This window comes from Pocillopora verrucosa, chromosome 11 (assembly GCF_036669915.1).
Source record: "Pocillopora verrucosa isolate sample1 chromosome 11, ASM3666991v2, whole genome shotgun sequence".
NCBI lineage: Eukaryota > Metazoa > Cnidaria > Anthozoa > Scleractinia > Pocilloporidae > Pocillopora > Pocillopora verrucosa.
Genome location: NC_089322.1, coordinates 18,838,501 through 18,864,893, shown reverse-complemented (window position 1 = coordinate 18,864,893; position 26,393 = coordinate 18,838,501). Strand labels below are relative to the sequence as shown.

The 26,393-nt window shown below is 38.2% G+C and overlaps 1 protein-coding gene across 4 annotated transcripts; it reads left to right on the top strand.

The window, feature by feature from the left end:
• Positions 1-26,393, top strand: LOC131787322 (MTRF1L release factor glutamine methyltransferase). Of its 4 annotated transcripts, XM_066174222.1 has the most exons (13): positions 4-82; positions 177-471; positions 1,144-1,229; positions 1,829-1,922; positions 2,082-2,207; positions 2,375-2,439; positions 3,071-3,114; positions 3,436-3,541; positions 3,701-3,802; positions 4,264-4,374; positions 8,404-9,456; positions 21,024-21,101; positions 26,340-26,393. In XM_066174222.1, the coding sequence occupies exons 2-11, from the start codon at positions 229-231 to the stop codon at positions 8,432-8,434; spliced, it is 1,008 nt and encodes a 335-aa protein (XP_066030319.1). In that variant the 5' UTR covers positions 4-82; positions 177-228; the 3' UTR covers positions 8,435-9,456; positions 21,024-21,101; positions 26,340-26,393. The 4 variants fall into 4 exon arrangements, with proteins under 4 accessions (XP_066030317.1, XP_066030320.1, XP_058960415.2 ...); XM_066174220.1 differs by having other exon boundaries at positions 1-471; XM_066174223.1 differs by lacking the exons at positions 21,024-21,101; positions 26,340-26,393 and adding an exon at positions 10,010-10,322 and having other exon boundaries at positions 1-471.

The following is a 26,393-nucleotide window of genomic DNA, read 5'->3' as shown; positions in this document are numbered from 1 at the left end:
TGGCGGCGTTGTTGTGCGCTTAAACCCTTGTTGCAATTTACCGCTAACAGCGTTATTTTCTGCAAGGAAAATTGTCAAAATGGTAGAAAAAAAATAGTGAGAGAGCTATTTTACCTATTACTTGTCTGCGCTTCTTATAGATATTGCTAATTTATCGACAATTTCCTATCTAAAAGCTTGCGCTCCTACTTCAGTCTGAGTAAAGTGGACCACAAACATGCTTTGACAATGTTGGTGAGAAGTGTACTTAAGGCACTAAGGGGTCATCATCATCTTCGATTGACGAATACCTACATTAGATCACAAAACTGTAGTTTTGATGCGTTGAGTCCTTGTGTGCATGTCAAAAACCTTCAGTCACAAAATCTGATAGACAAGTGGATCTATCGCTTAAAGGAAGAACGTGTGCCTGAAGCAGAATTATCGGTGAAGTTCATCACAGAACATGTCCTTGGCAAGGACAGAGCAGGGGTATGTATGTAAAATTTTAGAACTCATTTTAGTAAAACCAGTTTTGAGTGGACCCAATTCAAACCTTCAACCTTCAACAAACCCCCCTCCCCTCCCACTTCTGGGGCAACACACCGGCCCTTTGAAATCCCACAAGGGCCAAAGTTGTGTTCAAATGCCCCACTCAAGTGCCAGATTGGATCACCAGTTTTTTTGTAAAAGGTAGGATTAGCAACCATGACTTTGAAGACCTAATTGTTTTAAATGGAGAGACCCCATCTCTGAGGTAGTGTTTATTCTTTGAGGCCAAGTGGCCTTAAATAAGCACCCCCCCCCCTCCTCCCTGCCTACCACTCCCCCCCTACAGGAAAAAAACTGAAGTGCACAAGGGGAGTTTTTATTGGCTTTCAATCTCCAAATTCATGGTCAGTGGTACATGTGTACACCTTCATGTATTGTTATTATTTATTGTTTTGTTTCAAAATAGACTTAATACTTGCTGACAAAGGTGAAAACTCCACAAACACCTAGCTTCAAATATGCACCCACCTTGAATAAGGCTGTACCCTCTCTCAAAGTCCAAAAGTTAAAGAAGCTCAAATGGCGCCTAATCAAATAGATATGGTGTGGCCATGTGGTAAGTTTGTCAGATTGCATGCAGGTTAATCTCTGTTTTCATTCCTATTCTTTCAGGTTTCTGGCGTCAAAGAAAACAGCCAGAATTTAACAAGAGAAGAGATCAAGAAAATTAATAAACTGTGTCGTCAGAGATTACAAAGGTATTACAGTAGACTGTTTGGTACGTTAGAATAAGGATCAAGGGGGAATAGTCAGGGTGCATTGGTTTACACAACAGTTCTGAAATGTAAAAGTTGTAAGGAATCATGGAAACACAATATTGTGGAATTTACTCTCCAAATTTGCAATAGGCTGTCAAAACATATTAATTCTTTGACCCCCCAGAGTGACCAGCATCTAATTTCTCCTTACAATAACACCCCTGAGTTGAACAAGGATGTCGTGAGAATAAAGGAAATGATCATTAACAAAAGAAGCTCTTGATTTGTTAAATAAATTCTCCTTGTCAGCACCTTGGGAAATGTATAGAGAACAGTATGGAGAATATGCATACTGATGTTAGGGTGTAAAGAGTTAATGTGACTATGTACCCTCCATTTTGGGGGCAGACATTACAGTGTTTGATAGAGAGGGTTTGTGACATTGTGACATGAAATCTGGGTTCCTCTGTGATTTTTACATCAGCACAATTAATTTTAACTTAGACTTTGACATCAGTTATTTTGTAAAAATGGTTGCTTTCATTGTCCTAAGTTTTTTTTTTCGAAGGCCTGATGTATTTCGAATTGTATTTTTGTAGAGTTCCTGTTCAGTATATTATTGGTGAATGGGAATTTCGCCATTTGACATTGTCAATGGAACCACCTGTTTTCATTCCAAGACCAGAGACTGAGGTGAGGATGCTTTCAAGATTGTTTTCCAGGTTTTGTACAAGAGTTTGATTTGTTCACTTTGGTGTCATGTATCTAGGTTTTTGTATGAAGGGATCTTCAGTTTAAACAGCTTTTACTATCATAATAAATATGTCAATAATTAACTCTTCCCAATTTCAGGAACTAATTGATTTGGTGGCCGAACATCATGTTCATGATGAAACTGAAGATAGCTCCTTCTCATTCTTGGAAATTGGGTGTGGAAGTGGAGCCATATGTTTGTCTATATTGACTGAGTTTTCCGAGGTAATTTTGTCTTGTTGCATGCAACAAGTTGTTGCGGCAACTTTTGATAGCATCTCACCTAATTGCCAATTTAACGAGCTTCCCTTGAAGCAATTGTGTTTTTCTTACTCTGTTTAACTTTAATGCACTATATTGACTTGAATCTTTGTTTTCTTGTGTAATGCTAGGCTACATGTGTAGCCATTGACAAGAATAAAGCGGCAGTTAACCTAACAAGGCACAATGCAAACAGGTGAGAGAATATGCGCTTTTTGGATGCTTCCCTCTTCACCTTTATCTTAATTTAATGTTATAATTTTATGGTTTGGAGAAAACTGTAATAAATTAAAAATGAAGGGGTAGTTTCTAAAGAAACAGTGGTGCTGCGTCGGTGGGAGAATATAACAGGGTAATTGAGTGTTATCAACTGAGTTGATAACGTAAATTGGCCACCGTAAAGAGTTTAAAAGCTGACGTTTCGAGTGTTAGCCCTTCGTCAGAGCAATTGTCTTCGTCTGTCGAAGGGCAAACGCTCTAAACGTCAGCTTTAAAACTCTTTACGGTGGCCAATTACGTTATCAACTCAGTTGATAATACTAAATTACCTAGCTACGAGAATAGACTACAAGCAGTCCCTGAAAGATTTCGGCGAAGTCCTTCGCATGATAAAAAAAAAAAAAAATTCAGTAAACATTATATTGATATCAGCGCGCCGCGTGGAACTCTGTGAGTGAGGTGCAGGAACAGAACAGGCCATCCTTTTTTTAAACGACGCCTCATGCGCCTGACTCTCAGAGTCTTATCGGAAAAGGGAAGCCGGAAACCGAGGGCTCTGTCAGAGTACAACACGAAATAGTTCAATCTTGGGTTGCTCTTTATTTCAGATGCAATGTAGGTGACAGGATAGAATTGCATCATGCCGATGTTCGTAAGTAGTGTTTCTCAAATTTAACCTTGATTGGAATATCTGCCACCGCGTACCACCTAAAAGCGCGGGAAAACGTATTATTCCGCACCAGCTGTCTCGGCAGGAAAATTTGTAACCGGTACCTGTCTAAAGCAAGGGGAAATGTGTGTGCGTGTAACTGCTCATAGCGTGGTAAACTTGTTATCCGCAGTTATATCGAGAGCTTTCACCATATAGTATCTTGGAGTGCGGGAAAACCTATTTCGCTGCAACGGCTTAAGTCGCGAGTAAGTTTGTCACCTCAAGCTTCTACCCTTTCCGAATCATTTTTCTGCCTTTCAGAATCTGTCCTACTGTTACTTGGGTCAAGAAAGTTCGATGCCATTATCAGCAATCCTCCTTATATTCCCTTAAAAGACATGGCTCTCTTACAACCTGAAATCTCCAGGTTGGTCTATTTGTGTATTTGTGATGGTTGGTTAAAGTTATGGTCAATGGCGATAAGCGTGAATAAAGAAGATTGAAAACATGCCTACACACAAAAGTACAAAACAAACAAAAAACAATGTCGATTTGATTTGATTTGATTTGATTTTCTTTTTGTCAGATATGAAGATGAACATGCTCTATGCGGTGGACCTGATGGGTTGGATGTTGTTAAAGACATTTTACGTGTATCACCGATGCTACTAAAGCCTACAAGACGTAGGTGAGTACCTGAGATTGTTACGCAGTTACGCTCTATTATAGGTGGTTGGATATAGATTTAGACAAGCCCCAACGCGGAGTTTCGCTGAGTTAATTATGAAACATTCTTCATTGTATTCGACTTTCTACAAGTTACCTAGTAGTTCCTATAAAAATAACTGAATGAGAGACCTAAATGGACAGCAACATTTTTTAGGGAAAGCGAGAGATCAGTTTAATCCGGCTTTACATTTTGTATTAACATGTTGAGCCCGTAATGTAGCTTGTTGTGCATGCGAAAAACACATTTTTGTAAACCAATGATCGCGTGACGAACAAATTTCGCGGTCTTGCTGGGTTACGTTTTTTCTTAGGTATGGGGCTCCACTTTGCGGCCTCCGCGCACCGTTCTTCCGCTTATAACTTTCCCATTCTATCAATGTTTCAAAGATAACAACTTGACGTGGAACTATTCTATCGCAGCTCGGTATGGTTAGAGGTGGACATTTCTCATCCTACGTTGATCGATGAATGGATCAGTGGCAACGATCTTGGGTTGAAATACTCCGCAACTTTTAACGACTTCACACGAAGGTTAGTCAGTAATACGCTTTTGAAAGAGTCAGAGGTAAATGTAGAACAGAAGTACAGTTTTTTTCGAGCCATACAACTGACCTTCAAAAAAGGTTAATACACCTGACCAATCATAACACTGATAGCTAAAGAACCAATCGGCGCGCTGAGCGATAACGTACAGCTGGTGAAAAGGGCGGGAAAGCACGCAACACTAACTTATATAATTACCGCTGTCAGTATGCGTCTGCAGAAAATGATAAATACCAAGGGGTGAAGGGGGGGGGGGGGGGAGGACAGGAGCATAGGTCTGCAAAGGGAGGAGAGGGATCCCAGTTTTGCAATGGTACTGTGATGGGATTTTTGGGTGCAGGTGTAAAGTTGGTGTCTATAACTGATTACAAAACCCTGCAATCAATGAATCCTAGATTAGAAACAGGCTTGCAAATCCAACAGCCGAAGAGTTATCCTTACATTTTTGATTCAGAGGAAGTTCTTTCGGCGAGCGAACGCTTAACACTTCTCCGCGAAATGTGTGGCCCCTTTCTTGGGTTCTAGAAGCAGAGGAAGGCTGGGGAGAAAAAAAATACTTTTATTTGGACGCGGGAGACTGGCCCCTTAATCGAAATCAAAACCTTTCAGAAGCCTGGGATTTATTTTTGTTCCCAGTCCACTGAATCTACATAGCAACAGGAGCGGCTGATAAATGATTATGGACTCCAAACGGAGTCCATACGAGCGAAACTTTTACTTAGCTTTTCATTTTAATTTTTGTATGTTTTTTAGTTTTCCTGCCTTTATCACCTCATGTTCTTCCTAGAATTTATTGCTCCTAGTTTTTATCATTTTTTACTTGATAAGGACTTAAAGGTAGCGTCGAAAGGTCGTCGACTTTGTTTTTAAGAAATGTGGTATCACCAATTTTTTACAGTTAAATGTTTCTCTACACGTAAATATTATTTCCGCAAAAAAACGCGAAAGAAGCGATCGTAAACTTAGAATAAATAAAGATAGTTTAAGTGGAAGAGGGTTAAAAGGAATTGTACGAGAAAAACTTGGACAATTTTGGCTAAACCTTTCCAGATAATCAAAGAATCAGTTTTGGTATAACAAAAAAAAAAAAGATTAAGCTCGCTCTGTCTTCAAACAGTGAGCGAAATGTTAATCTGGCACTGAGTTTTGAAATGTAATATGAAATAACACAAGTTTAAAAGCAAAAAATCGAACGTCGAAACCCACGCATCTCCTGAATTGAAACACCTGCTCCTCACGAGTTCGTTTGACACGTCAGCGATTGATAAATTTTTCCGTTTCCAGCCTCCTCTCGGGCTACAGTGCCATAACACAAAACTACAAACTTCAAAATAACTTTTAAATAGTGAAAATTCTATGATGAAACTTGAGATTTTTTTATTTCCATTCTAGATGCACTGGGACGACTTTCCGAAATTGAAAGCATTAATTTACTTTATATTTCATTTTAAAGTCAATTTGTATTGAGTGTGGTAAAAATCTTCCCGGGAGTCAAAATTCAAACCTATGTCCAATACCGGCATTTTTATTTATTTATGAAATTCAGAAAAGCTGCATGGTTATTCAATATAATTTCGCTCCCCGCGTTTATCTCCATCTCAAGCGGCGTTTATAAACATTACTTTTCCTTCTCTTTTTTTGCGAATGTAAAATCCTTTGTTTAAAATTCTGAATAGACTGGAGGGCGCTTGAAAGAGGTACTCCTCTGATTTTGCCGTCGGATAATCATAAAAACCCGTAATACCAAATTACGTGGGATTGGAAATTAAAAGACCTTTGCCCAATTGTTCAAAGTGAGGATAACGCTATCCTGCAGATAAATCGTTATCTTGCGGATAGATGTTAACAAAACGTACTGTGCTCGCCATCGGGTAGAGATTTATCTAGTGGATAACGATTTATCCAGCGGAGAAAGTTATCCACCCTTCGAATAATCGGGGCTGGCACCTCGATGAGTTCAGTAAGCCGAAAAAAGTTATTAACTCCATGATAAAAGTTTCACTGACTTGAAATTTTTTAATACCTGCGGTTTGTAACATATATTTTTTGGATTTTTCTAAGTTCATCTTATGATAATTGCAGACATTTCGTCGTCTTTTTGAAAAAACGTGTTCGATAGCAACACTTTATATTCTGCTATGTTAGAGACCGCAAAATTAGAGTTGGTTGCTAGGGAAAAATATTATTTTTAGTGATTTTAATCCAAGTGATTATAAATGTACAAAACGAAAGGAAGGAAGAGAGGAAAGGTGTGAAGCGAAGTTAAAACTTCCTGCCTTTAGATGTTCCTGTCTTTATTATTTAAAATCTTTTAAATTAGACTAAAATGAGTCAGCTAAAAAAGACATTCAAAAAAAAGTCATTTAAGGGGCGATTAATTGATATATTTTTTTTGGCCATTTTAGGTACGAAGTCCTGTTAATTCGTTTCCGCGGGTTCGTTTATAGGTTCCAAACTTGTTTCCTGGGTGGGAAAAATCCATTAAAGTTACAATTAAGAATGTTAAGTTTGGCCTTCCCGTCCGCATTAATGCAAAGAGTTGTACAACAAAAACGGAACTTTTCGAAAAATTTTTTTTTATTTTAGGACGTCGGCTTTTTGGTGAACTTAATAAGGGATGTATAGGTTTCCATCATTCAAAACTAACCGGATTTATTGTGGGCATAGTGCAGACCTTTGTTAGATTTTTTCGGCCAGATACTCGCGAGGATACAGCTAACTCGCGAGTTTCTCTCGCGCTCACCCCTCGCGTGTTTCCTCGAAGTATCTCATTTACAGTTTGACAGACCGTGTTTGTGAATCACATTTTCATTAAATTTTCTAGGACTATGTTTTAAGCAATTAAAGTTGCGACTTTCTGTTAATGATGAAATGTGAATTGTGCCCGGCATTAAGTCCTCTGGTAGATGGAAACAGTGAAAGACGAAAAACCATTACCCAATAGTGGATCGAAATCTTAGTCACTATTATAACTATACAATTTTTTAGGGCTCTGCGATCATAAGAATTCAGGAGAAGAAGCCTTAAGCTTGGTTGAAATTAGTGAATATGATCAGTTCAGACCGAGACTATGGCTGTAAAAATGTGTTTTCAGAGCTTTTATCTAGCGGTCATGACAAACCTGCAAACTTGGCTACGTCGTACCGTAAAAATTTCTGTTGATCATAAAAAGGCTCGGTGAAGTCGAAATACTATACATTTTCCTCCCCCGCCTCCCCTCCCGTGAGTCCATTCCTCCTCTTTCAACCCCTTGGGCTCCTCCCCCTAGTTATCCGTCCCGAGGGGCCCGTTTCTTGAAGGTCCAGGTAACTTAACGAGCCCGTAGAGCTGTTCCGTTTTCAGTCAAGATGAGGGTTTTAAAAGTTTTGAAAATGATATAATAAAACTATCAGTTTAAATTTCGATTTTAAAATATGGCTTCGGGCTCGCTAAGTTACGTGGAGATTCGAGAAACGGGCTACTGGTCTTTCTCCCTGGCTCCTTTCCCTCCGTCCAAATCTTCTCCCTCGCCCAGTCACTTAACCACCTCCTCTTCCAATCGTTCACTTAAAGTAAGCGCTCTCAGTAGTAAGCAGTGACATGGTCTATTCACTGACCTTATATATTGTTATATATAATATATTGAAGGATGTAACAAAACGCAAACCAAGAGTGTATAAGGGAAAAAGCGTGAAGAGAAAACGCGATTCTCTCACGCTCCATGCTTGCTCATGCGCGCTCGCTTTGCTCTCCAAACTTCACTCGCTTCACTGTACTTGCTATAGCCAATGATAAAGCAAAACGGCTGTAGCGGGCGCATAGCTGCGTTATCGATCCAAGGAAGACCGAATGTGCTCAGCGTCCAACTGGGATCTCTCCAAATTCTTATGAACAGCATATAACAAATAGCAATGTACTGCAGAAACTGTATACTACGTGAATAGTAAGCTGAAGTAGCTTTTAAATCCTTATATTGGTTTAAAAAAAGTAATCTCTTAACTCTCTCTTGAAGAGCCTTTTGTTAATTTTTCATTACAGGCCAAGATTTTGTCATATCACCCGAAAATAACCAACTGCGTTACACTGCAACACGTGTCAAGGCCAGCGGTTTACTTTGTAAACTGGGCTGCTGGTGTTGGTTTTGAAACGGAATGAGTTTACGGATAGAAGAGTTCGCCCAGTTCAGCTCGGTGTGTCATGAAACGTACGTTTATGAACATGGAGGAAGAGCGAAACACGTCTTTGCAAGTATTAACCAAGGCAGAGGTGAAAGTCAGACATTGGTCATTCAATCTAGCACGTTCCGTAATGGTTTGACCCTTTTCACCCTAACATCAGTATGCATATTCTCCATACTGTTCTCTATAAATTTCCTAAGGTGCTGACAAGGAGAATTTGTTTAACAATCAAGAGCTTCTTTGGGTGGTAATCAGCTTCTTTTCCTTGTGACCTTAACGTGTGATACAAGGGTGATATTTTGAATTAGATGCTAGTCACTCATTGGTATTAAAAATAAAGCGCATTACGAATGCGTCGCTGTTCCAAACTCGAAAATATCACAACAGTTCTTCAGACCTAAGAAGTAAATAACAAGGAACCAATGAAAAGTGGAAGTACAAAGGAAATTATTGTCTGAAGTGCAGAAACGCAACTTCCGATGTATAACTCTTGATTGCTTTAAGTTTGAATCTGATTGGTTAGGAGGATAGGGTGCCTTTTTTTTAGACCAATCACAGAGCGAGGTAGGTAAAAAGCGATCACATTCCCAGATTACTTTCGAGACTCAATGGAAATAACTGTGGTTAACTCGTCCTAAGAGTAGCAGATGATGAGATAAGTGCCTGCTTTTATGATTAATGAGATAAGAGTTTGCTGATGTGATTAAATCGACTAACTAATTAGTTGTGAGAAACAGTTTGTGGCTGGCATGACGCAGGGTTTCGTGTCGGTCGTAAGAGACACATCAGATACCAGTCGGAATTTTCGTGTAATCTTGGTGAGAATCACGCTCAAATTCCCGTTTAAAGAGTTCTAGATGTTTACAGTCTGGCCCTCTATCACAGAATGGATTCCCATCCGTACATTTACGAGGTACATCTTAATAACCAAAACAAATGCCAATTACCTCTTATAGGCTGTTCAGATACTGTAAAGATAAATTAGATGCTAGTCACTCTAACGTGTTAACCGTAGGATCCGATTGTCAAATCTCCCTTCCAGCAGCTACATATTTTCCTTTAAATTAGTTACAAGAATTTGGTGTTAGATCAAAATAGCAACTTCTACCCGATAAGTTTGAGTATTCTCGTGACCTTTTTGCTGGATAATGTATGGATATTATAGGGAGAAGTTAGTTGTTAATCACTTGTAGGAGTTAAAGGTTAAATGGTAAGTCATGTCACCCTTAAATTTCTCTTTCTTTCTGTTGGTCCTTAGTTCAGTATACTATAAATATAGAGAGACTCGGCATATTGAGGTTTTTTCCTCCTATATCGAGCGAAATCAATCAATCAAACAAACTTTATTTAAAGAGGGTGACACCTAGTAGTGAACCAACTAATAAACTTGTGGCCCTCTTAATTAACCCTTTACAGCCTAACATCAGTATGCATATTCTCCATACTGTTCTCGATACTTTCTTTAGGTGCTGACAAGGAGAATTTGTCAAACAATCAAGAGCATCTTTAATAGTTGATCATATCTTTTATTCTCGTGACTTTACTGAGTGATTCAGGGCTGATGTTGTAAGGATAAATTAGGTGCTAATCACTCTCAGGAGGAAAAGGGTTGAGAGAATATGATACAAATTGAATGAAGTATATACAAAATTACAATGTAAAAACTAATCTTAAAGTAAATTTACATATTACTCACAACACACACAATCTAAAAGTAATTTTCTAAAAAAGGAGGAAAAGTTTAGTCCGGAAGAATTTTGATTATTAAACTAATGTATTCGTCGTAGATGTGCGGTTTAGAATAGTTTCTAATCCATGATTCACTCTTATCAGTTTAGTGTGCACCTATCTAGTAACTAAATTTCCTTAGACCATGCCTTTCATGCATTCGTTAAACTTCTATTTGAAGATGAAAACGGGTCTTGGAAAGAGCGACCGGATTACGCTCGTGTTAAGCAGCCACAACTCGGCCCAGCCCCTTCTCGAAAATTTGTGCTCGTACTGGCTTAATGATTTACAAGGATTCGTAGGCCATAAAGAAGACCCAAGTATTGGAATGTGCTTTCTGATCCCCATGTAGCACTGTTGAACCAATTAAACCGTTCATCCATCAGTTAACATAGAAAATTTAAGGGGGCTCTTTTGATAGCAGGTACCGTTCTTTTGAGAAAAAAAAGAAAAAGTCCATATCAAGGAAGTCACTGACAAGTAATCGGTTTACTATCGATCTACTCAGAAAGAAATCAGTGTTTCCTATTTAACGAAGTTTTCGTTACTCTCTACTTTATTCTGCCGCATAAGCGGCGCAGAAGGGCCTTAAAGCGTTAGGGGAGGGGTGGGTGAGGTTGATAAACATTTCGTTATCGTAGTCGAGACCCTAAATTTAAGTGAACTCTTTAAATAAAATTTAAGATCCTCGAGGGGAGAAAGTCTTCCAAAGGCGGGAGGTGGAGGGTGCTTTCATAAAGGTAAAAATGTTGTTGTCGTTGAGATTCCAAATTAAACGGGGATAGAAAGTTAGATTCTATCGAATGAAAATTAAGTCATTTAGGGAGGGGTGAGTTAAGTAGAAACTGTTGTTATTGAAGTCAGAGGAGAGCGGCGTGGCAAAAGAAATGCATTCCAGACAGGTCAATTGTAAACTTGACAACCTGAGCTTGTTTTTGTACTTGTAATCTCGTTAGACAACAGCGGATAATTGAACAGCGCGACACCTTTAAAAAATAACAAGATTTTCCTGTCGAAATTTTCCCTGCATCCCTGCCGATTGTATGGGTGTGACTTTCCTTTTTATTAATGCGACCAACTGTTTATGATGACAGAGAAAAACAGCGAATAACTGGGGAAAATAAACGTAAATTTTGCGCGATAGCCGACCCTAAGTGTCCTGGAATCTGATGCATGCGATGAAGTTGTAGTATGTGTTTTTTTGCAATAGGTGAAGAATTTCTAATGACCTTTTTTTTTCTGCGCAACAAACGGGAAGACTAAACGAAAAACTGTTAAAGGCGGGTGATTTGATTCCTTGAAATCAGTCTTTTCACGCAATACTTAACTCTTAACGAACGCAAACGCCGTTGTTTACAATAGGCATTTCGCTTCTGGGAGAACTGATCCGTTGACATCCACTGGGTTTTGAAAAGCGAAGAGTTCCTCGCAGACAGCGTTGATTCCGCTCGACACGAAGTCTGTGTAACCCGTCTTACTGATGCTTTTTATGTAACAAAGGTCACTAGGAGGTATGTTGTGTTTGCAAACTCTTTCTCAGTGCAAAACCATTCAACATAGCGTATATATTTCAACCCCATCGTGATATTTTACGTAACGTTTCGAGGTCGATGTGGAGAGGTCATCGGAATATAGTTGCCGTGGTTTTTATCAAATTGCTCTTAAAAAAGTTCTTTGAACGTAATCTTCCAAAGCATTTTTTTTCTAAATGAGCATGGTACAATTAGTTTTGTTCTGTGTTTAAAACAAATCTATCAACTGAAAAAAATTAACTCCACCATTCGATATACGAGTTGCAGTGATATGGTTCACACGGAGATGATTTGTTTGTCTCATCGAAGCATTTTTTTACCAACATACATGGTTACCTCGAGTTTTGCTCGTGATGTGTTTCTTTCACGGATCAAAGCCTCATCTGATATGATTCAGGTTAAGTACTAATGTAGGCTTCGGCGGGTTGTAGGAAAAAATGTTTATTATTTGAACCACTTCACAATGCCTGACCTGGCATTTGTTGAAGTGAATCGATAAAATATCGAGTTGTTTCTCAGAGACAATATCAGCTCTTTTATTCACCTTCTAAATTCAGGAAACATCAAGTTTGTAGGTTGTATTCGAACAATAACAGTGCTTGGGGGAGTGTTGCTTTAACGTGATGTTGGCCCGATATATTTTGCATATTTTAAATATGTTTTGGGTATTACCGTATTAAAAACGTTACCTCTGGAGCTGAATAAGAAGATGGAAAGATGTTAAAATGCATTAAGAGTTCAAACTCTTTTTGCCATAGCTTAGAATTGAGAATATTTTTATCAAGGAAGTCGAAGCAGTTGTCAAACGTTTGATATGCCTTCCGTTTTGAAACTTTGTTATTGCGTCACTAACTGTCTAAATTCATAAGGGCGAATGCCTTCGGCCGTTTTGACCACGAAACAGACTTGGTAAATGCAGTTAATGTCTTGGTAAATGCGAAACGAAACTCATACATATGAGTTTCGTCTCGCGTCACCTTATGTACTAATTCCAAGAGAGAAGAAGCAAGCATTTTCGAAAGGTTTCGTGTGAAAATGAGCTCCAGCGTTCGTTCGATCGAGTATGCCAAGCACTTTGTATTCAATGAGGACACTTATCTCTGACAAAGACAGTTTTCACGCACAGGCAAATAAAAGAATCGAGAAAACGAATAAGTGTAAAATTTGGCTAGAAATTTGTGTTCCCTTTTCGTGACAAAGCCAAGGAAGAGCTTCTTAAGGGACGGAAGCAATTCGGGAACAAAGATATACAGGAACTTAAAATAATTCTCGAGTTCTCGAGCAATAATTAGCGAAAACTTAGTTTTGCAGCTCGGAATTAACATCCTCTGAAATATCGCCCCAAGTCCTCGGGCAAGATCCCTGTGGGGCTTAAATGTGTAAAAAATATTTAGGAAAAACTTCTCGTGCAAGCTGTTCTCCAGGGGGGTACGAGGCGGAAACATGGAATCACCTGAGGTAACTCGTATTACTCACGCGAAAGCTTGCTTTTGTTTTTAAGGGAGAAAATAGGAAATGAAAGCACTTTTCATAGCCATTTATTTGAATTTTTCCTGCCAACTTTAAGACCTGCAAACCATACTTGCCAATTTTAAGCCATGTACAACTCAGATTGTAGGTCTTCCCAACGGGAAGATTCACAGCTGTCGTAATTCACTCAAAAGCAGCTATATGTGTTTCATTCTTGCAAATGAAAAATATCTGGCCTTAAAAGGCTTGAGTGCTTTTCCAAATTGACAGAGAGTGTGGGATGTAAAAGTAATCTACCTAGATTAGCATGTTGTAATGATATTTCGCCCGCGCGGAGTTTGATAGCAAACCGTAGTAATCATGCAAGCTTTACTGATAAATATACGACTTTAAGTGCTAGTTTGCCTTCACATTAACCGTAATAAAAAGCTTACTGCGTGGTAGTTAAACATAAGTTGTTTTATTTAGAAAGTTTTGATCTTGTATGTACTTGCCATGGAATAGAAGTGCAGAATTAATCCTAGTTTTACGAGGAGCTCCTTGTTATATGTTGACACTGGGGGCTACACAAGAGATCCTTACAAAAGCTGCGTTTATCTCTGTGTGGTGTGCAAAAGGTTGTTTTAATGTATCATTTTACCATCACTTTGTTTTAAGCCTTTAGTTTTGTATTCTTCTTTGCCACACGAGTAATTGATGCGATTGAAGTCAAAGCTAGTCTGCATAGGACTTGGTAAAGTTTTGGAGCGAATTATCTTCACTAGCTCTTTAGATAAAAGCTCAATTTTTGACCGAGTCAAATTCATTTTATTTCTTATATCGAGGTCTACAACATAAGCTGTATTGTCACAAGCTTCACGTTGTTCAATATTCAAGTGGTTATAAGCCTGAATTGCTATATAGCAGTATTTATTTCTTTAGATGTGAAACAAGATACTACCTTTTAACCATTATTGGTATAAACACGACGAAACATGCAAGTAGAAATTAATTTCAAACAATGGCGTAAACGAAAACCAAACATTACTGACATAAAGAATAAAAGTGATTTAACAAAACAAAACAAAAAATTGATGAATGAAAACTAGAGACAGAATTCAAAAACTATTTCAGCATATCTTTAGTTTTCTTAAGGGAAAAACTTTCTTCTTTCATGGCAACGTTTGGCACGATTTGATTTTAAATCAAGTCTTATTCTTGATTAAGGAAATTCTTTACTTTGGTATCATTCTATTTTTAATCTGTTTGAATTTATAAACTAAGGGTATTAAATAATGAAAGCTGACCTTCTTGAACTTGGCAAAGCTTGGTGCAAAAGGGATGTAATTGTCTTAAACCAATTAAGGACAAAGATTCTCTCACGGTTGTTAAAATGATGGCCAAGAACGTTAAATCGACATATTTTCGCGATATCTGCACAGCAACTCAGAAAATAATCAACAGATTGTGTGTCCATTCGACTTATTTTAACATTTACAGCATCGTAATACACCTGTACTTTCTAATTATTTTGACGAGATTCTCGAAGAAATCACGGGGAAACAGTTGCACTGGCTAAAGCGAAATATCCATGGTTTCAAAGGCGAATACAAAAGCTGTAATGTTATATTATTGATAGGTAAATTGTCGGTTTATTTTTGGGGGTCAATGTGTTTTGATGTTTTCCCAGCAAGAGTTGTACAATAAGTTCATACAGAAGATTATTTTCACTAGGCAATCTGCTCATTTGAATTAAGGAAACAATGAACAATGATGTAACCTACTTGAAAAAAGAAGTTGTGTCCTAGTTTTACATTTGTAACTAATGTAAAAATTATTTAATTAACTCGCACTATCTCATGAACATATTAGTAAAAAAGCCTTCCTTTATTAGCAATTTAGAGCTATAAACGAGAATTGTTTTGAAGGACCAGAAATTTTGAAGAATTCTTGCACGCATATCCGATGCACACCTAACAAGAACTTACTGCTTTAGACTAAGTTTTTGTGAAAAGTCACACCCAATTTTATGAAAAACCCGAAGGCTTATTTGTTTAATTTTCTCAGCCAAACTTAGGTGGATGATAGACATAGAAATATGTAAGAGAATCACACTTCGAAAAGCAGAATACAGTACCACAAAGAAAATATTGCCAGTCTCTTAGTTTCATTCAAACAGTCACATATTGAGGTTTATTTAGGACTTTAGAGTTGGAACCAACTTTACAGTATAGCAAGCAGCATCATATGATATTTCTGCAAAGTAGCTTTCATATGAATGGTCACACGCAAGGGTTAACCCAAAAACACACACAGAAAGAACCAGCTTGTACAGTATAGAATCGGTAATACAATTCTAGATCAAAGGACAGCTCATTAGCTTTCCTATGAATGGTCACACACAGAGGTTTTATCCACACACTTTAAAGAAAGAGCCACTGCTTACAACATAACAAACAGTTCCATTTGAAAGTACTACTCCATAATTTATGAATGGATACAATTTAGAGCTTTAGGTTGACAGATTTCTGTGTCTCTTTCCATAATCCTTAAACCTATACAGCAATGAAAGTATAAACTTCTTATGAGTACAATTTTGGAAGACTGTGTTCTCTTTTAGACATCAACAGATTCAAGAACTACCCTATCGATTTTGGGCAGAAAAACAAACCAAAAAATATCATTAAATATGAAAAACTCCGCTGTATGTTTTGTGAAGGTGCTTCCATTTTATTAGCTGTCCAAACCCTGTCAGAATCTTTCGCTGCTCAGACCCTGTAATCATTTGAACAACCAAAATTACTTCTGGACTGTTTTGAATGAGGTAGAAAGTGTATAATTGAGAAGCCAGTGTTCTTAATCTTGCAAAGAGACCACTGATTCAATAGTTTAACGTCGTTAGCAAGCTGAAAGAAGCTTTGATAAGTCACCTCCCAGACGATCAGGGTTGAGAAACTTTGGCAATCTTTTCATAATACGATTAATTCTTGTGAAACACAGGACATTTATAGCCTCTTCTCAATAATTTTAGAAACTTCGGTCTGTGATTTTCGTCAAAGCAAACTTTATGAATGTCCGTCAAGGAGATCTTTCTCAAAGTTCAAGCTTCTTGCCTCTGAATAAAAGCGAAGATTTCAAAGGCTTTGTAATTGGTACATTGTTACAATCATGGGGTGAACGTTTTAGTTACAACTTCTTCTTTGCACCGTTCTCGAGAATGATTTTCAACTTGTACCATAAATAGTTCTTAAGATATTTTCAATTTGTGGTTTTTGAAACGCTGTCTTAAAAGAGCTTTCTTGTTTACTGTTCCCTGGACAGAGAGGAAAACGGTTTAGTAAATACAACTACAATCAGTTTAAACCAAGAATTGTTAAAAGTTACTATCAGAAAGACAGATTTGTTTGAACTGTGAAATCAAGCTTTGCCTGATCCAATAAGTCCTAAAGGGAGTTTTTATCGTTTTGGAATCCCTCGTTTTTTGGAACAAAGGTTAAATGTTGCTTTACTCCGAAGCTACAGAAAAGAGTGTTCTCCAATGCTATTTTTACATTTGTCGTGTGTCAACCATTAAGGATCGATGTGATGTCTGACCTTTTGGTTTATCTAGTTTGTTTCTTTCCTTATGGAGAACGTTCTAAAGCATCTCACTCTTTTTTTTTTCTTTAGTGTAGCAATTCAGTGTCTATCGTCGATGATTCTGCATTTCGTTATATTTTATGTTTATAAACTGTAGTAGATCCTCTACCAGGGAGATCTCAAATCTGCAGAAGTCTTCAACTGCAATTCCTTCGGAAAATCAAGACGGTGTAAGGAACTTTAACTCGATTAATGAGGGAAATGTGTCGGTTTTTTTTTTCTAAAAAAACAGCGTGCGGTAGTCAGTTTTTTCCATATCTGTTTGTCTATTTTCTATTTATTTATTTTGGGGTTCAATGTATGTATTGTCTACAATGTGATCACAGCTCAGCTTTTTATATCTGAAGGAAACGCACCCAACATATTAGAGCAACAAATTTTTGTCTGGAGAATCTTTAAAAAATACCATGGAATCACTGCAATTATGCATGCTGTTCTTGGAACTTACGACCAACTCCATCAGAACAGGAGATACCCAAATTAATGGAACAGAGAGGGAATTATTTTAATGCCGCCCGCACACGAATGGCAGTTGTTTGTCTCATGTAGTGGCGTTTATTTTGGCTATGGGATGACTTGAAACTTTCCTGAATGCCACCAAAGAGATACTCCACAATTTTCTTGTTGCATTTGGTACAAACTGTGACTGATTAAAATTGTCTCTTTTAGCAGGAGAAACTAGCCTGAAAAGTAAAGCTATAGTCGTTGTTTAACACATGAATTTCCCCAGCATGTGACTTTATTGATCAAAATTCAGGTTATTTTCTGAAAGTACAGTTAACTATTACAGTAGCCATGTATTTCCTGTGAAATACTCGGAGTCACTGTAGAACAAAGCAAAACACACAAAAAAACAAAGAAACAGCTGTATCCAATATTTCTATGCTTGATAGCGTAGATCCTTGATGTATATTTAAACTCGATTTAGCACTCATAGAGTGAATAACACGGCGGAAGAAAAAGTGTGTGTTGTACCGTTAACAATGCTTAGTATGTTTCTGTTTCAATTAGTAAGTATGGTGAATCATCGGGGAATTTCGCTCGACGAGAAACCAGTTGAATGCCCTCTGTTGAAAAATGGGGGAAAATGAATGTTTGTAAAACTTGTTTTACTGCTCTGGAGGAAGCTTTTCCAAACTGAGTAATTGTCGTGGGAAGGAGATATGTCTTGCCCACAACCCCGAACAGATTATAAAATTATTGTTGTATAGAAAAAGCGATCGTTTAGAAGGACATTTCAGAAAGAAGTTGACAACAACAACATAATGATTATCTAATTTTAATGAAATGTAAGTAGACCTTTTTAATCGTCCTACCCTAGAAAGAGTTATTTAAATTTGTGTTTCGAATGTCAAAGTGTGCACTTTCCAGTCTTCTAACTTAGCAACTGATTAGGAAAGCGCATGTTCCAGGTTTTTCAACCAAAGTCTTTCTTCTCAATGCAGATTAGAAGCATCAACGCCAGTCTTCTAGAAAAAAATCCTGAAATCTTTGTACGAACTGAAAAACTCAACGTCATTTGAACAAGGAAGTTGACTGGAACTCACGACAAACGGCAACACAGAAACTAACGGTGCATCCTCTGTTCCCTTGTATGTTTTATCTTTTGTCGCTCGGGTGGGCCGAGATAACCGCACAGAGAATTCCCTAGGTCTTACTCAATATGCGATGAGTAACAGTTGCAAGCAATTGTGAAACCAATGCAAATAGAAACAGCGAAGGCTCTAGAAACCTTTCGAAATGCATCACTCTTCAAGGGTAGGGCAAGTTAGATGTGGGATAACCTCGCCAAGAATTTCACGAAAATTTCGCAATAAGGCATTCCTTCTCGAACATTCGACGGCTCAGCTGCCAGATTCTGCTTCGTCATCTCTAGATATTGCCAGAACTGGCGTAATTCAGTTTTCACTAAAGAGGCCATGCAGGATTGTAACGAAAAAATCCCGGAATTGAATCTCTCCTCTAAGATTAAGATATTAACCCTAAATATCAGTGTCACCTTGCTGGGTGTAGATTTTGTACCATAGTAAAGCATTTTTTCAGCTTAACGACATATTTTAATGGCTTTCACGGCTTTGATCGGCAAGTAAACTTTTAATTTAGCAAACTTTGGTTGATCGCCTCAATGAACTCGCTTCTAGAAAATTTCAGTCCCCCTTCTAAAGATTAACGCTTACAACGAGCCGTGTTGGCTTGTGTCCAACATTGTTCCCCAGATATGGGGACGTCTTTTCATAAACGTTCACCTGAAGGTTAAGAACGAGCGGAATTCTGCACCGGTTGCAGAAATGTCACGAAGAGCTAACTTTGAGACAGTTTTAAAGCAGCAAAAAGTATTCATTAACTTCTCAAGAGAATCGCAGAGAGCTTCAATATACGAGAAGCTTACATGTTTCCAGTTAGTCAGCAAAAAATGTAACAACCCTGAGTGTTTGTGTATTTGTACCGGAAAAGCGGTTGTTTTTTCACTTCCGAAACCTGTAGCCTTAGACTGTCAACGCTTACTTTCTGTAAAGTATGTTTACTCATTCGTTGTTGCTTTACTACGTCTGCCTCGTGCATGCAATCTAAAATTGGTGTTTGTCCCTCTCCCGTGACATCATCCTCACCTCCGATGTTCTGGATTTAGTCAGCAAACTGTAAAAATAGGCTTAGGCGATGAATGCTAAATGGTCTGGGGATCTCATTTCGCATCTAAGCATGTTACATCTTCAAAATTCTTACTTCAGTGATGTTGTCAAACTTAACAGTTTTGTAATCGGTGCCCAATGTATCACAGTAAAAGAGTTTTAAATCCTGTTTACTATATTGGAGGCCGAATTTTATCATTTTTTGTTCTTCCCTTTCGTGTCTTCGGGTAATAAATAGCTGATACAGTAATTTAACAAGTTTCTCGTGCGTTTCTGTCACCTGTTATCAACAGATAAATCGTTAAACTGTTGTTGTTTTTTCCGAGTGACGGTTACTTTCTTAAGGGGATCGAGTTCAAAATTCCTTAAGTAGTGACCTGAATGCTGTTGTTATGATAAAATACGCGGCCGACCCCTAGACCAACTGGTCCTGAAGGCGCGAGACATTTTGAGGTTTGAAGATAATGAAATCCAAAGGAAGTTCTTGGAATGCTGCTCTTTCCGACCTCTCATTACGGCCGGCGTAATCGGGAAGGCCTCACGGAAACTCTGCGTAAACTTATCACAGCCGTGTGCCTTGGATTAAATTTTGTTTTTTCGGGAAGATCGGCCCATTCTCGATTAATTTTGCATCTCGCGGGAAAAGTTAAACGAATGGGCAAGTGCAGAAGAAAATGCCTGCACTCAAAGCCTATAGCAACCCAACGAATTTTTTTTATTTGATTTCATTTCCGGTAGCTTTGGTCGCGCGTCAATCAGTCGGCGTTTTCAAAGGCAAGAGGGTGGTCTTGGCTCTTGTGCGAAACAAACTGCGCGGGTATAACTGACAATGGATCACGTGAGAGCCAATCACAACGACGCTACTAAGTTGTATTAGTCAATTAGCGCAGAGCCACACGATAGTAAATTTGCCAATGATTTGTGTTGGAGACAACAACAGCGTAAACTTAGCATAGCGCCTCAAATGCGAATTATTGCGATTGGGGAAAGGAAGAGGAACTTAAAACTCCCACGCTTCTCGCTTCATCGACATATTGGGAAAAAATTCCAAGGCGATTACAACATCTCAAGGCGGGGTCCTAAAAATTCAAAGCGCACGGGCAAAGGTTTCATTCAAGCGTCGCGCGCACGGCACTAAAATTATTTTTCAAGTGCGCGCACCATGAGTGAGCCTAGCACGGGAACAGATGAAACCAGCGCTAAGGACTCTTCGACGGAAGGAACACAGGAAACGGTGAACGAACTTGTTCAGGATGAAAAGCCGTTGTCTGCAACGGAAGTGCCCAGGAAAGGCAAACGAGGAAGGCCGCGAAAGAACTTTGCCGAGGTAGTGTGTGGTAAACAAATGTAACGTGTTACGGAGCTGCCTCATTCCGATCATGGTGGCGAATTTCGGAACATGCAGCAGGGTCATATAAGAGAATATGAGGTCATTTGGCAAGGACTAAAATTAGCGCAGCTTAAATATCAATGGTAAATGTTTGTTAACTTTTTCACCGCAGAAGCCTGAGGACGATGGTACACCCGTGATAAAAAGACCCAGAGGGCGACCGAAAGGCTCCAAAAATAAAAATCCCAAGGTATGATATTTTGTAGGTGGTAAATTTTTCCTGCCTTCTGTACGCCAATATTGTGCGTTAACTTCGATTCTTACAGCAGCGTGCTTCATATAAGTTATTGTATTGCTATAGAATCTGTGTTATGCATGTTTTGTTATTAATATTTTTGGCTCAGATTGTTGTCCTTGAGCGAAAAATTATTCCGCTGTCCCGTGATGTTGCGCGCAGAAATTTTGGTGCGACAGTTTGAGTACGGGCCAGTTCCCAATTTTTCGGTGCTTCGCTGTAAAAATTGCGCATCTGGGAGTTGTTTTTCGTCGTTTCTGGGGCCAATCCAAATAAATGTAACTTTGCACACGAGTTTTTCCGTTGAACACGCTATTGTGATGTGCTTAATAATGCAGAAAGACAAGTGCCAGTCGCATTGTACTCTCAATGTTTACAACTGTGGTGCATAATAACTTAGTTATGCGTGCTAAGCATCACTAAGTAGAGGTACCGAAGTACTCCCTGAGACACGAAAGTCTCGCGGCCGCCAAGCACTCGCTAAGTGCACTCTCGTTCGCTTTGCGTATAATGTTATCGAGAATTTACTTTTCTTTTACTCAACTTCCGGTAATTAAAACCCGTGTGTAAAACTTTTCGCGATCGTCTGTTCCTTAAAGCATGAAATTCTCTGCATAGTTTCTTGCAGTACACCCATAAATCACGTGAGGTTTCCAGCGACGCATGCGTGCGTGTTTCGCGATGCAGCACGTGTTGTAGCTGTTGTTTTCGCGGGAAAAATATTAGCGCGCCATGTTGGAGCACCGTCTTTCAATGACATCGTAATAAAGAACTTCCACGTGCGCGGTTTTTTTTGGAGTGTTTTGTGAAGGATCTTTTGTTCCACATCTGCACAATGTGTGTAGTGGCTTAGATCGGAAAACACAGACACTATGAAAGGTTCACAACTGTGATATTGTGGGATAAGTCTTGGCTCTGTGCCCGATAAGAAACGATAAAATTATCGTGGAAAATCGAGTGGAAATCAATGGAATTAGGGCTGAAACTGAACGCCGTTGCCACGCGCTGAAAGAATTGCAATCCTACGCGGATGTAAAAGTGGGTTATAACTTCCTACTTTAAAGCGGTAGTCGATTGGAAATTCGTTTAGTGATAAGAAGGCGTATGAAAATGTGTCTCTCATAAATTGATTTTTTTCACGTGGGATTCGTGATACGTAATACAAACATTGTACACCGTAGTTACCGAGTGATCGCTCATTGAAATCGCTGATCAACGAGTGACTTTCGGAAGAAAAAGTCTTGAATGAATGTAAAAAGGAAGCTTTGCCCCTCCACTGATTTTTTGTTTTTTCATGATTTTGCAAAACACCTCGTTCATAACACTTCCTACATTTCAGGTAGTAGACACTTGACGTTTACTCTTAAGGAACACGTGCATTCGACGCGGTTTCATCGATAGAATTTCATGATCGGTTTGAAAGCGTTGGTGTTCTCGATTTCTTTTTCAATTTCACGAAAATTACTCGGACCGTCTTTGTGCTGGAAGTTTTAAACGAATGGTGAAGTTTCGAAGTACTATTTTCAAATACACACCGGAAACCGCAGGAAAGTACCTTTCGCTTTCGTCCTTTGTTTCGCTGGAAAGAACGTTAAGACAACAAAGCCGAGCAAAGAAACACTTTTATTATCTCTGTTTAATTCTTGCCTAATGTTGTTTTGGTGAACAATTGCAGTGAGGTACCTGAGGAAAAAAAACACAACTTTTGTTCGTGTGTGTCCCTGCGTTTGCACGGATCACACGCTTCAGAGTTCAGATTTTTTAAATTCACAGTTTCATCGTCTCCGGTCGGCCACCCACTTGATATGCTAATCGGGACAAATTTGAAAACAATTTAGAGATATCGCTTAATCATTTTTAATCCCACAGCCGGGTATACATTGCAGGTGACACATTGCTTTAAAAAGAAACTTTGCCTAGGCTTTCTTTGAATTTTGTCAACAATGTCAACTTTTCAAGTTCTGCACTGCAGCTGCCATGAGATGGAGGTTGCTCTGAGGAGTCTTCCTGTTTTAATTTTGTTCCGATTTCTTTCACATTACGGCCAATTTCAAACGGTTAATCACTCCTTATTTGAAAAACATTACCAAAAATCGACGTTAAATAATCATAAATGCTAAATAGGACCAACTTTCTAAAACTTGATTAGAAATTGCAACGTATATAAACCCAAGACATGAAAATTTTCGTTTTTCTTAACCTGATAGTTTGATGGTGGAATAATTCCCAATGTAATTTTCTATAGAAACATGCATATTTATAAATACATTTGGTGTCACCTTTCCTCCATAGAGACTAATAAAATCAAAAATAAAAATAGAAATGGAAAATAAATGCATCAAGGTACATGAATATTTTCATTAGTTTAACCTTAAAAAAAATTCACTGCCTTTGAGAAACTAGTATTGCACAATCTCTTTCACTGAATGTTGGTTTTATTTACTATTATTGGTTGGTGATTTTAAATAATTATACAACCACATGGCCATAAGATTTAATGAAGTCTGTTTTTGACAGTTGTTATAAATATATGAGGTCAATGACAAGCTATTTTTGGACAACACTTGACAAAAAAACCTCTGTGAGTCATGCAAAGCTGAAAAAAAGAACTAATAGAAAAAAGATTCATGTCTGGGTTCTTTTAAAATTTTCAGAGTTGGATGCCAAACGGGTGTAGCATCAGTCTTTGTCTATTTTGACCTTTTTTGTTATGAGTAATTGTGGACAATATGTCCGTAGGGAGAGGGTTTTTTTTTTTTTTGATAGATGTAGATGTCTACAATCAAAGGGGTGGATTTAGCTTAGTCTAGATTCATTTTCCTTGAGTGGCTTAAAAAAAGGCGTCTTTTTGAAAACCACACTTAATGTATGATTGGTGGATCGTTTATGATCAGTTATAAAATTGTAAGCTCTTTTGATCATAAATCTTTGGGAAATAATTGGAAATTAAGGATCTGAGAAATGTAGGTAACAGATGATAGAAGAAATAGATGAAAAGAAAGAAAAGGAGAAAAAAGAAGAAGAAGGAGTGGACATAGACAAAAATGCCCATAGTCTGATGTACTTTTAATTCACCTCAATAATACAAAGCCAAGCTAAAATGAAGACAAAGTGAAACTGAGGAGAAACCTTTGGTTTGATGTGGGTCTGTCGTGGTCAGATCCGAGGTTAACCCTCTAAACCCTTAGAGTGACTAACCTCAAATTTCTCCCTACAATATCATCCCAGTATCACACATTAAGGTCATGAGAATAAAGGGAATGGTCACTAAGGAAAGAAGCTTTTGATCACCAAACAAATTCTCCTTGTCAGCACCTTAGGAAATGGATAAAGAGCAGTAAGGAGAATATGCATTCTGATGTTAGGGTGTAAAGGGTTTAGGTGGGAAAGAAGAAGAGGACCATGTTTATTGTTCCCTGTGACAATTTGAAATTTCTACCATCTGCAAAGCTGATATAACATGCACCCACATGTAAACTAAATTTTCCTTAGAGTTCTTGGGCCCTCAGAAAGTCTTTCCTATGTTTCTCTGCTCCTCAAACTTATCTAGGATATTGCTCACAATTTTGCATGTTTAACACCCTGTTCACAAGGTTAGCTTACTTTTGTCATTCTCTAAAGAAGTCTACAGTATCCTTCATCCCTAACTATACAACAGACCATAATGCCATATTCACCACGACAACATAAAAATATATGCTAAATGTGGTAGATTAGCATTCTTTGTACCTCCCATAACTTATTTCACAACAGCAAAAACATGTTGGATTGGTCCACAAGCTGATTACCTACAACAGCTGTTTCTGCCTTATTCAAATACCCTATTGATGAAATATAAATAACACATGCAATGAGCCTTGTAATTGGGTTATTGACTGAGCAGGAAGCTCTCAAATCTGTTAAAATGCTTTTATATTCTCAAGTGTTGCTTTCAATTAGGCAAACAACTTGTAACAAAGAAGACACCATTATCATTACAGCTTTGTACAAAGGCGCTCCACATTTATACATTTGGATAATTTCAAAAAACTAGAAAGCTGAATGATGTAGATGTGCATTGTTTTAGTTGGGAAAGATTTCTTCAGGCTTTAATGTTTCCAAATATCAGCCAATGAGCAAGATTCTAAGATTTGTGTAAACTTATCATTTCATTACCAGCTATAATTAACAAGGTGTGTCTGCTGAAACTCATTATTAAGTATTTTTCTCATCAAAACAAGCTTAATAAAGGATTCCCCTATTGAAAATATATACTTTTATCATTGGCTGTAGTGTTTTTAACCCTTTCATCAGGACCAGAATATTGCATCAACATTGATTACCAAATCTTATTCATTGTAAAAAGAAAAAGGAAAAAGAGAAATAAAACTAGAGAAAAATTCATCAACATAAGGGTACAAGACCTCAAATTCCTTTATAAATCCTGAAAAAAATGAACTGGTATAGGATATAGCCATGCATTTTTACATTTTTATAGCCATGCAGTTTGTGATACAAGATAATATAGATTTAGCTAAGCCTAAAAGTGGAACTCGCACTTTTTTTTTTCCTGCTCGTGTCAAGGGTACAATGCCTTGCCCTGGCTAGGACTAGAACCTGGGTAGTCCGACTTGGAGCCCAGTGCACTGACCACTGGACTACTGAACAAAGCCATGGCATTGGCATGCCCGCAGTACAGTTGACCATGCATGTTAAAAGTAGCACCTTGTATGGTCGTACAGTCGTGCGGTCATACATCCAAATTTTTTTGGCTTGATGGGTTACTAGTATTTTGTTTAATTATGGGGCTATGCTCTGCCAGCGCGTTATTAATGTGAATCCCAAGGAAATTAGGACATTTATAAGAGTGGTGTCGGTTTTTCCCCTACACATATATGCTGTGGTGGCTGGTCTCTAGATCACACTAGAGGTTCAGGTTTAAGATGTAGCCAGGTCTTTGTTTCATGTTTGGTGGGCAGCAGCCAACTTGGCCCCAGTACAGACTTTATCATTTTATCATTAGCCCTAGACACCACAACTACTTCTCTATCCTTCTGACTCTCTTATGTACACACCTTAACAATTATCTTTACTTCACTCATTCAATGAAGTTGTTGTGGAAAACAGAAAAACTCTGATTAGATGGATGGATACATTTTAGGAGAAAGTTTGAAGGCCTCAAAACTGAAGCGAATTTTTTTTTCCATTTTATAGCCAAAACCAGTTCCAACAGGACCAAAGAGGCCAAGAGGAAGACCTAGAAAATGG

Bases quoted from the DNA above. Each gene is read 5' to 3' on its own strand.
- LOC131787322 (XM_066174220.1), top strand. From the start codon at position 229: ATGTTGGTGAGAAGTGTACTTAAGGCACTAAGGGGTCATCATCATCTT. The intron at 3,115-3,435 runs GTAAGTAGTGTT...TCTGCCTTTCAG, and splicing joins ATTGCATCATGCCGATGTTC to AATCTGTCCTACTGTTACTT. The intron at 4,375-8,403 runs GTTAGTCAGTAA...TTTTCATTACAG, and splicing joins TTTAACGACTTCACACGAAG to GCCAAGATTTTGTCATATCA.